The sequence below is a fragment of the Chrysoperla carnea genome, chromosome 2 (genome assembly GCF_905475395.1).
Source record: "Chrysoperla carnea chromosome 2, inChrCarn1.1, whole genome shotgun sequence".
NCBI lineage: Eukaryota > Metazoa > Arthropoda > Insecta > Neuroptera > Chrysopidae > Chrysoperla > Chrysoperla carnea.
Window position 1 is genome coordinate 29,965,198 of NC_058338.1, and position 12,092 is coordinate 29,977,289.

Sequence of the window (12,092 nt, forward strand, 5' to 3'; positions counted from 1 at the left end):
GATACCTTTCAACTAATTTAACTAGTGTAAGATATTTTTCATGGCAATCGTAAGAGCAGCTATGCAAAATCAACAATAAATTATTAAATCATTCAACAATGATATTTAAGCGCCTCTATCTCCATGTACAACTATTTTATAATAAGATGAGATGTTCAAATGACCTCTCTTGCTTTTTTCTATATAAACCTACATTAATTATTGCTATACCACAGACCAGTGAGAAACATCGCAAATTCATGACTAATTGGACCAACAGTGAAAAAAATCTTTATAGTTCAAAGTCCGGTACTGTATACAATGAATATACAAACCACAGATTCAATATACGTGTAGTACAGCGGCCGTGACTAAGTTTCTCATTAGTGATTTAACTCGCTGCGCTGTTTTCGATTTTTGAGACACACTTGTTTAAGAGCCTTCAATTATTGCAAATTTTTCAAATACAGTAATTACGTTTAGCGTTAATTCATGAAAGTGTACACTCTCGCTCTCGTATGTTATGTAATAAAATTTACCATAATTAAGATTTTGATAACGAAATTTAAATTTGATATATCGATAGCAGTATCGTAAATAGAGCCTGGTATCAGAGACCAAAATTCCGGAGCTGCACATTTTAAGAAGTAAATTCGGACACGTAGGGTTTCACTATAAACGTGAAATAAATATAAACTTAAAACATATACAAGTTCGTATTTGACAAAAGATTTTGGTTTTTATCGCAGTAACCATTTATTTCGCTTCAGTGAGATTTAATGATTATTGAGTATTGTTGTATAAGCACCCCGTAAAATTAATATTACAAAGATGATCTGCAAAACCAACAATGTCGGGTGATTCCAAATTCAACGAAATATTTTAGAGTGTGTTATAGTTAAATGTGAAGACTGAAATCTCTTGAAATCTTCATTGCCGGATCGATTTTAAATAATTTCAGCTTTCGATTCTGATCGACATGAGCTTATTCAGACTCGTTCTCATATAACCAGTTAAACGTAGAGAAACACCTTAAATTAGAAAGCTACAAATAATAAAATAACTAAAAGCTTTTGTTGTAAACATTTAGCAAAAAACTAGCAGTTATAAGGACGAGACTAAATAGGTCACTTCCGGTGGGATTCGGAGCGGTAAACGCATAAACAATTGTTCCGGTACAGGAAATTTATACGTCGAAAATATTTTGAAATTTTTACGACTAGTCTGATATACTCGAAATAATAAGCGCATCAAAATGGTAAATGAAAAGCCGTAGGCCGCCGTAGTTGGCCGCCGTAGTAACAATTGATTTAATACATGCGTATAGTTTGTTGTATGAATACAAAACAGTATTTGATACACAATTGAATACATAACATATATATCTCTGATCTAGAGATAGGATACACAACGTAGATATTATTAATAAATACAAATAACTGAAGCGTCCAAATGGTTGTTCATTAAAATTAATTATATATCACAAAAATGTGTGCACCTTTAACAACTTCATCAATATAGTTTAATCAAAATTAATTTATGATTGTAAAAAAGTATGTTTTAAATAAGGTGCCTTAAAATATACATATTATTCAACAATTTGTGTTTTAAAATTCATGTAACAATTTAAAACCGTAAGTATTAAATATATAACAAAAATTTTATCATTTGTAATTCAATTAATTTTATTAATAGGTATTTATATCGTAATTTTGATAGCCAATTTATTTAATTTAGATTTCAAACTTGATACCCGGTTTTTGTTTTTAACAATTGTTTCACAAATCTATGGAAAAATGGGATTTAAAAAAAATATTTAAATCGGTCATCATAATTTTTTATAAGAATTTATTAACATGATTTTATTGAGTTCCATTCCCTATATAATTTTATATGCTTTCGGATATAGCGTTAAAATTTAGGGTTATAATCCCCGAACAACTAAATTCTTTTGAAAATTTTGACTAAATTGCTTAAAAATTTTAATACTTTTAAATAATGTTGATTGTTTGTATTTTCTGGTTAGTATAGATAGAAAAATTTTATTAACAATAAAGTCTATGAAGCTGACCGGCATAGTGCAGGCGCTGGATGGATTTGAGAGCAATAGCATTAGCCAGAGCCCATAATGTAGTCAAAATCCGAAATTTATTTTTTATCATCTGAATTTTTCTTTTGATTAATGCGATATTCGGACCACGACTAGACCTAAATTTCCTTAATTAACAAACTAAGCTTTATCCATTTCCCAAAAGACAGGCAAAAAGAATTGTAGTATTTTCAAATATGGTCTCACAATCTAGATTAGCGATTTGTGTTTTGTTATTTCTTAGCGGTACATACTTTGGACTGAAATTTTGTAATAACATCTACATGACAAATTGAAATATTCACAAAAAGAAATGATTAAATAACAGTATAAAAATATCCAAAGTTTAATTTAATATTCGATATCTAGAGAAATATGCTTTGATAATTATTTTGGTGAATTTTTTTATACCCGTATATGAAATATATATTAAGGTATACTGATTTTAGTCCCAAGTTTGTAAACCTTATGCTAAAATTAACTTAACGAGACCAACCTTGGGAATTTTAAAGTGCGTTTTCGAGCCTAGTTGTACAATTTAATTGATTCTAATTTATAAGTTTGCTAAATATAAGTTATTTTAAAACAGAATTAGTAGATAACCAGATAAATTAAATTGTATGCTTTAAAAACGTACTTTGCTTTTTTCAAGGTTGGCCTCGTACGATGATTTTAGCGTAGAAGTATTCATGATAGAAAAAAATCTTGGTATAGGTGTTATAGGTTGTTATAAAATCATCTAATTAGTCCATTTCCCGTTGTCCGTCCGTTTGTCCATCTGTCATCACGATAACTGAAAAACGAAAAGGGATATCCAGCTGAAATTTTTAAAGCTTGAGCAGGACATTATAACTTAGTTTGAGTTCGTAAATGAGCAACATAGGTTAAATGGGTCTTGAGTCTGTAAACCGCTAGATATATAACAAAAGTTTAAAAGTAAAAAATGTTTCTTATAAAAAGATAAACAACTTTTGTTTGAAACATTCAAATTCAGAATACTTTTTCAAAATCGAATAAGCATCCCGTAAGAATGATATATTTTTTCGGGGCCAGTGTTATCTAATACGAAATTCTTCATCGCACGCGCTTACAGTAAACGATAGCCTTGGGCAATTTTGGATGTATCTATATCAGATTGTAGTAATTCGATAAGATTATTTTCTGTAATAATCCAATTAAATTTTTTAACATTTTATACAATAGGTAGTTTAGTAAGTTGTTTTTTATCTTCTAGCTCTTTAATTTTTTTACATTTTTTTTTGTATTTCTGGACTGGGGCCAATTTTAGTGTAGTAATTTTGTTAGGTAAAAATTAAAAGCGTAGATTAATTGTACATTCCAGGAGGGCAGTTGAATGCTTTTATATTACGTAGAAGAGTGAGCTTTTGTCGTAATAAATAAGTATATGGAAAAATTTTAGCAGTTTTTTGTCAATTGACATTAGGAGTATAAAAGTGGTTTTAGACATTAAAAAAATATTGGCAAGCAAATTAAGGTCTTGTTTGACAGGTTGATAAACGTCAAAATTTAAAATTAAGCTCAAGTATGTCATTCACTGACGAACTCATTCGTTGGACGGTTATTCGCGGATTTTTAAAAATTGCCCGTTCACATTTTGATGCAACGGTCCTGCGAACACGTCTGCAGAGTCAATTTCAGTTAAATTGAAATATTGTCCATAAGCAAAATTGTAGAAAATTAAAATTATTTGCGAAATGAATTTTCACCTTATCCCGATTTTTTTCTATTCCATCTACCTTTTTTCTGCTATTCATCACTTTGGTCAAGAGTATTAGTTGAACTTTAGGCTATATACAATTACATAATTCTTCAGTTAGCATTGTTTGAGTAATGAGGGTCTCCAAATTTGCATTGCCCGCATAATATCAAAAGATGATTGATTAACAAGTGGAAATATTACAAAAAAAAAAAAGACCTTCGATGTAAAACAACATACTTTTAAAATGTATAAATATTTAGGCGCAATGGAACACGGGGTATAGTGGAACGGCAGTAATTCTGTGTAATTCGTTTTGAAATATTCTTGGAATAAGTTACAAATATTACGGTTGTTCCACTGTACTCCACTTCCCACTTAACATAAAGGTGGAAAAATATTTATTAGTAGCAAAAGACTACGTATTTTTGAAATATTTTGAAAATTCTTTCATTTTTTTAAAATAAAATCATTTTTAGATACTTTATTTAAAAAGAAAATCATTAATTAATATTTCAAATGATTATTATTTTTTATTTAATAAATAATTCGGCAAATAATTTTTTGATATTAAAGACATTAACAAATAAGGTAAAGTGTATTTTCCCGGGACACAATGTCCCTCCAATCTTTCTCTAGTTTCTCGACAGATATTTATGTTTATGAAATGACAACTATATGAAATATAGTGCTATAAGTACAAAACTTAGTGCTATAATTACACTTTCCCCTACAATTACAAATAAATTGTGTTAATAAAATATTTTGTATGAACTTATCTCCACAATTCAAACAAAAACCATTAAATTACAGACACATTGTTAAAGATGACGCTAATTCGAGGAACGATTGGATTAATACGACGGGGTCATGTTTTACCTCCAATTGCATTTATTTCTTCACCAAACTCAAATAAAAATGTAAGTAGTGATTTTAATCAAAACAATATTTTTATTTAAGTATTTTAACATACGTGAAACGTGAAAAAGAATATCTGTTTCAACTTTCTATAACAATGGATATTAAATTAGACAAAACTTAAAAACATTATATAAACTTATACTTAAACTTACTTAACGTAGCCAAACAGAATTAGCTTTATATTTCACGTAACTAAATCTGCCCAAATTTTTCTATATTATTTTGATACTCTGATTACGAATTTGGATGGCAGTTTGTCCAAAAGTGGCACTGGCAACATTAATTGTTTACAACAAATTTTTATTAACAATTCTAATAAAAACAGGTAGAAAAGAACAAAGGAGAAAGTAAGAAATAAATCATATTGCAAAACTACATTGGTTTTACGAGTTTGTCGTTTTATAAAAATTGAATAGAAATTCGGATGGACTTATTGTAAACGACCCTAAAGGTTAAGGTCAAATTCAAGTTCAACATATGATGCCTCCTTCGAATTCAACATATTTTATGTACCTGGCCTATTTTAGAAAAGCTTAGATACGTCGATAAAAATAGATCACCGTGTATATAGACTCATAGTTTCAATTCCCGGTATAAATTTCATATTTTATAAATAAAAGTAACATATTTTATAAATAATTTGAATTGTATGTTTAAGTGAACATAATATGAGTTCTTTCAGATATGTACTATTAATTGAATATCGAAAATGACATAATATGAATTCGTTATTACAATTTGATGATTAGATAATGTTTTTGTTTAGGAAATAACAAACAGCATCAATATTAACAAACAACTATGTCGCCATTATTCGAAATTTGAAATTACAAAAAATTTAGAAATCATAAGTAATGACAAAATAAACTCAAAAATTTCTAATTTACAACTTAGCAATCCTCCTAATAAACCAATGGTTATTTTATTACCATGGTTATTAGCAAAACGGAAACATATACTAAAATATGCAAGTTTTTATTTGGATCAAGGTTTTGATGTTTTGAATGTTGAGTGTAGTCCATGGCAAGTTTTATGGCCACTAAAAGGAGTAAAGGTAAAAGATAAGAACAGAATGAATAAAATGCCTTTTTTTTTTTTAAATTTTGCGAGTATGATCGTTTACTACAAAAAAGCAATATATTGACTAATGATTTTTCTACAAATTAAAACGTAGAAATTTTATCATTTGAATTGACGCAAGATGGCAATTTATTCACTCTATATTGTATATTTCTTGAAATCTTTCTAGAATATTATATTTTTTTAAACAGTTGGTAGCCGATGATATACTTACATTCTTGGAAAAGAATCCATTGTGTAAACCATTGGTACTGCATGGTTTTTCTGTAGGTGGATATTTATGGAGCGAAGTTATGGTGAAAGCTTTAAGTGATCAAGCAAGATACCAACCAATATTTGATAGAATTATTGGTCAAGTGTGGGATAGTGCAGTTGATGTTGCAGAAATTACAATTGGATTACCAAAAGCTGTATTTCCTAACAATCAAATGATGCAACGAGCTCTTAAACAATACATGATGTGAGTTTATTGCGCTTAAATTTAATAATCACACATTTTTATAAAATTTATAAACGAAGGCGTCGATAAGTCTCAGTTATAGTTGAATGAATTTAAAAAAAATACATAGAGCAGATATGAAGCAATCTTGGCAACGTGTAAGGAAAGTAGTTGTTTAAAACCAAAATAATTATTAGGAAACGTACCAAATTTTTTTAAATGTAAGGACGCACCTTTTTGTAAAAATATAGTTGAAACAATTACTAAAGCATATTTTAGCTGAAAAAATCAAGATGCGCTCCATTTATTTCTCAATAGAAGGACCTCCATTTACTATCAGTCACCTGAAAATTACTAAACTTCTTTTGATCATTTAATTTACATGATAATTCGCCATAACACGACAAACTAAAATAGAATTATTATTTCAGGTATCATTTGAAAACATTTGATCAAGTAGCCACAACACATTATCTACGTGCCAGTCAAATTTTCCACACAAATCCACTAATAAGAACACCAGCTTTATTCTATGTATCAAAAACTGATCCAATTGGAAGTTTAAAAGCAAATGAGGCTGCTCGTGAAAATTGGGAATCACTTGGGATTAAGGTATTCAATTGTATTTATATTTAACTAATTATTTCGTAATACTGTTTTAATTTATAGGTAAATTTTAAATGCTTTGAAAAATCCTCACATGTTGGACATTATCGAAAATATCCTAAAGAATATATGGCAGAATTATATAGTTTTATAAACGAACTAGGTTTAGTACAATATCCAGAAAAAGTTAAAGTTCAACTTTAACAATCGTATAATACGTTTAATGATTAAACGTATCATAAGTTAAGATTATGATAAATTAATATACATTTTATAAACAGAATTTGATAAGAATAAAAATTTTTCAAAATTAATTTGTTTCTTTATGTTCAAGGTTTAAAATAATTTTATAAGGAGAGAATTTTAACAAAAATAATGTTTAACAACACATGAAAATGTCTAAATAAAATAAATGTACCCAACAAGAATTTTCTATATTACGTTCGTATTTTCCCAAATATTTTGGAAATTATGAAATTTATAATAAAAATTCAAATAGAATATTTTCCATTTCTTTGAAATTGACTCAAAATTTTGAGATGGTAACATTTGCTTAGAATTTTTTTTCGATTAATTAAAATCGGCATAAAAAAAAGAAATAAGCTTTTAAAATTTCAAGGAAAGTACCTAAAATATGTTTCGCGAAGGTACTAAAGATATATTTAGGGGAACAACCTTTTTATATTTCGGAGAACAGTCTATAAGCTTTGTAAAAACTATTATTTTGAATTTTTGTGTCACTAAGGAAGAGTTTACTGCGATGTTTACTAGAAGAGTTTAGCTCGTCTAGTATATCTGCTACAGGTACAAAGTAACGTGGAATTTTGAAGTCGTAATCTTCAGTAAGTCGAAAAATTATTTAGACGTGACTCGAACAAAATGTTATTTCCCCGCTAGATATTGATAGTACATATTTACACTGTGTAACTCGAATTTCGAAAAGCAGATCCCTTAAGTCCTAGTTAATAAAATATAACTGCGCCTTCTAGGTCGAAATTTTAGCAATTAAATCCAATGTATCTCGAACTACTTGTTGAGGTTCGAATTATGGAGGTTCCACTGCCGTATTTTTAATAAAATACACTTACCTTCAAAGTGAAAAAAATAAAAGCAAAAGTTATTAAGTATAATTTTATGTATTGATTTTCTTCTTTTTTACAGACTTTTTAATTTGTTTAAACTTATTAAAAAATTTTTCTTCCTCTTCATCCGGATCTTTTCCTTCGAGTATCCATTTTTTTCGTTTATTAATCATACGTTTTTCAAAAAAATCTTTTTCATCTAATTTAATTGCAGCTTCTCTTTTTGTGACTGTTACTTGTGTAAATATTTCGCCAACTTCTTTATCTATAATTATTTAAAAGTATTTAGAATGTGAGTAAAATCGCGATGGAGATGATTTTAATATTAATATAAAGATCACAAAATCTTCTTTTTTTTTTAAATCAGAACTAATGCATGCATAAATATTTCGTTTGAATTCCTAATATGTTTCTATAGACACAAATTTAATTTCTGATTTTAGTTAGTTTAATCCTACATTTATAATTTCAAAAGCAATAATACTTACCACTAACTTTATACTCCGTTAATTTTGTACCAATTAATTCTTCAATTGCATAAATTTTCTCAACATCCTCCGGTGTAATAATTGAAATAGCTAAACCATATCGACCAGCACGTGCTGTTCTACCAACCCGATGAATATATTCTTTTGGTACATCTGGAATTGTATGATTTATAACTAATTTTACATCAGGAATGTCTAGACCACGACTTGCCACGTCCGTAGCAATTAAAATTTTTACTAAATTTGATTTGAACATTGCTAATGAAGCTAAACGTTGTTTTTGTGCAACCATTGCGTGTAATGCCACATTTTCAAATCCCACTTCATTTAGTGTAATTGAAATTAATTGACAGTTCCTAAAATTAAAATTATTATAAATACTGTTTATATTTACAATATTGGATTCTTACTTGCAAGTATCCGTAAATATAACAATATTGCCTTCTTCATCTTGTGAACGAAATGTCCGTATAGCTTGTACTAAATATGCGTCTCGTGCATCATATGGACTTAGAACGTAATGTTGTGTTAGTTTATCAACGGTTAAAACTTCATCTGTTGATTGCCAAATATGAACCTAAAAGATTCATATATTTTAGTAATAATAGCGAAGTGGAAAACTAAACAACCAACAGCGCAGTGCTTCTTTCGCAGCCAGTGCCTTGGAACTAGCAATGCTTTACAACAGTCATTTCCAAAGTGGTCTATATCGATCTCCTGGAGTCGAAAGAGGGCTACTTTAGCGAAAATAACAATACGAGGTCTATGAGAATAGGAAGAGGTCTACGGAATCGAAAATAATAATAGAATAATAGTGGGTCTATCAGAATAAATTATTCTACAAGCCTACTGGCATCGCGTGTTTGAGGGTCGCACAGATGCAACGATAAAAATTTTGGGTTAAGGTGTCGAAAAAAATGGCAGGTGGTGGATAAACGAAGGTTAATGTGTAAGAAATAACTATGGTGTACTTGTTGGAGAAAAAGGATGGGATTAAGTTTTGTAAAGGACGACTCATAAACGGAAAAGGTTGTTAGCAAATTGGTGGTAATTAACAAAACTAGTTCTTAATCTAACAACTGTAGTGTTGTCTTTTCTTTAGGATCTCAAACTTGGTTTCTAAATTTACATATTTAAGGTAAAGAAATGCAACTACACAATTTATATATATATATATATATATATATATTCGAGTACATTCGTTGGGTGCGTAGTCATAGTGGAGACAATCAAACCGACGCCAGCACTCCCAGTTGGTAACTTTGCCGTTCAAGAGGGCTGTTATGAATAATTTTCAATTGGTTACATGTAAATGGTATAGTAACAATTAATTAAACTTGTTGCCTTAAAAGTTGTGAAAATAAAATAAAATTATAGAATAAAATTTATATTTAATTTCTGGCGAGTAGATTAAGTTTTAAACAAAATCCAAGATAGTCGATGAATGAATGGGTAAAAAAAACTCACCTCATTACCAGTAACACCTTTTAATTTTTCTAATGCATCGGTGATTGTTGCAGAAAAGAATAGAGACTGTTTCTTTTTTGGTAGATCAGTAAAAATAATTTTCAATTGTTCATCAAAATCACCACCTAATAAACGATCAGCCTCATCCATTACTAAAAATTTAATTGTTTTCAATGTAAAAGTTTTGCAACTTTCTATATGATCAGCTAATCGCCCAGGTGTTGATACAACTATATGTGGTTTTTTAGTTAATTCTTGGCCTTGGGTCATCATATCCATACCACCAACGATAACAGTGTGCTTTAAATTTATAGCTTTTCCAATAACTGCAAATTGATCAGCGATCTATAAACCAAATGAGCATATTAAATATGGAAAAGTTATTTTTTATAAATTCCTTCTTGCTGTTTTTAGACAGTTTTGAATGTCAGTGTTTACATTACTTTTATAAATAAGTTTAAAAAAAATTTAATAAAAAATACTTTTAAGGCACAGGCCTTTACTGCACTAAAAAAAAGAAAATACTTTTTCGATGAATCACTGATACATGACAAATTTGTACTCTCTCCAATTACTAGAAGAGCAATGTATTGTGAGGTAGCGGAGGGACTTAAACTACTTTACTCAACAATGTCTTTACTTTATTGGTTAAATTCAATAGTGCCTATAACTCCTTAACTATTGGGTTTAGGACAAAAGTATTTAAAACATTTTTGGCTTAAAATTGTCACAAGATTACGCTTTTAAGCTACGTCCATCTGTTTACCCAAATGCAACTGTAAAAATAAAAATAAGTTCGCGACCTAAAGATTGGTATAAAAGTATTAATAGATGTTATAATGATATTATTGAAGAGCCGTAAAATATATCATTCCATCTAGAGGATTTATTTTTAATCTTCCCAGGAAAAAGGCTAATTAGACGTGTTCTTTTTTTGGCTCAAGATTATTCATAGAATACACCTCTGGTTACCCTAGTAATGACCTTTTTGACAGGAATTTTATGATACTATTTGTAGTTCAAAGAATATTATTGTCAAATTTGACAAGATTGCTTTAATTTTTTTTAAATGTTGATTATAAGTATACATATAAAATGAAAAATTTGACGTATTAAAATTTAAAAATGAAAAATATGCATAAAAAAAGTAGCAAAATCATGAAAAAATAGAGAATGACATGAAACAATAGAATGTCACGTAAAAATTATTTGTGTTCACAGAAAGATTGTAGTTTTTATCGAGCCAATTGCAATACAATTAATAATCCAAGTGCCTCATGTTCAAATGCTCAGCATATTGAATATTTTGATGAACAATGTTTCAGCAATATTTACTCACCTGATACGCCAGCTCCCGTGTCGGTGTAAGTATTAATGCAAATATTCCATATGGGTCTTCAGATAATTTTTGTAATATTGGTAATGCAAACGCTAATGTTTTTCCACTACCTGTTTTTGCTGCTCCAATACAATCTTTCCCATTTAATATTGCAGGAATACAGTTGCACTGTATTGGAGTAGGAATTTTTACACCTAAAATTTTATAAACTTATTAGTTTTACGGCATCTCAGTTTTACTAATTATCTCTCAGTTAATGAATGTACTGGTTTTTTTTTTTGGTTGCACATTGCAAGTCAAATCTACTAAATATTTTTATCATTTAGATTAAGGCCGTTCAAAATTTCATATTTCCCGATTTTCCTATATCGGGTTTGCATAAATACAGCTCTTTTAAACAGGAAATTTGAATGTGTGTGAGGAAGTATTTTACAGAAATCTCATTAATATCATAAAAACACTAGGGCAGTGGAATTCTACTGATATCTCTTTCAGGTTTAATATCTGAAGTAATTATTGTGCAGATATATTTAATGTATAGTTTTGCTTTTGCAGGTGTTAAATATATAAGGTACGACGGTACGACTTAAATTTTATATTACTTACCAATTTCTTGACATTGTCGAATTATCCAAGGTTTAACGCCTAAATCTAGAAAACTTTTATGATCTGACATATTAAATATTACATTTAATTTGTAAACAATTTCAATTAGTCAATCAACCACATGGTTTTTAATATTTTGACATCTTTTAAATCAAAAAAACATGTTCAGTCGATAAAATAGAAAGTACAATTATCATTATGCAAAATATTAATACGACTTTTCACCACTTCAACTCTACACAGTCAAGACAGATTATTACTAATAAAATTCTGTATTTA

At 28.8% G+C, this 12,092-nt stretch overlaps 2 protein-coding genes across 2 annotated transcripts; one reads left to right on the forward strand and one right to left on the reverse strand.

The window, feature by feature from the left end:
• The first annotated feature begins 1,399 nt into the window (after positions 1–1,399).
• Positions 1,400–7,077, forward strand: LOC123292418 (transmembrane protein 53-B-like). Its single transcript, XM_044873068.1, has 6 exons — positions 1,400–1,613; positions 4,599–4,705; positions 5,473–5,760; positions 5,978–6,246; positions 6,657–6,837; positions 6,895–7,077. The coding sequence occupies exons 2-6, from the start codon at positions 4,613–4,615 to the stop codon at positions 7,033–7,035; spliced, it is 972 nt and encodes a 323-aa protein (XP_044729003.1). The 5' UTR covers positions 1,400–1,613; positions 4,599–4,612; the 3' UTR covers positions 7,036–7,077.
• Positions 7,078–7,445: 368 nt separating this feature from the next.
• Positions 7,446–11,946, reverse strand: LOC123292617 (probable ATP-dependent RNA helicase DDX49). The gene is made up of 7 exons (XM_044873330.1): positions 11,814–11,946; positions 11,208–11,401; positions 9,869–10,213; positions 8,812–8,978; positions 8,402–8,757; positions 7,986–8,178; positions 7,446–7,458 (listed from the first exon to the last, which is right to left on the reverse strand). Exons 1-7 carry the CDS (start codon positions 11,881–11,883, stop codon positions 7,446–7,448), a joined length of 1,338 nt encoding a protein of 445 aa, XP_044729265.1. The 5' UTR covers positions 11,884–11,946.
• Between the last annotated feature and the right edge of the window lie 146 nt (positions 11,947–12,092).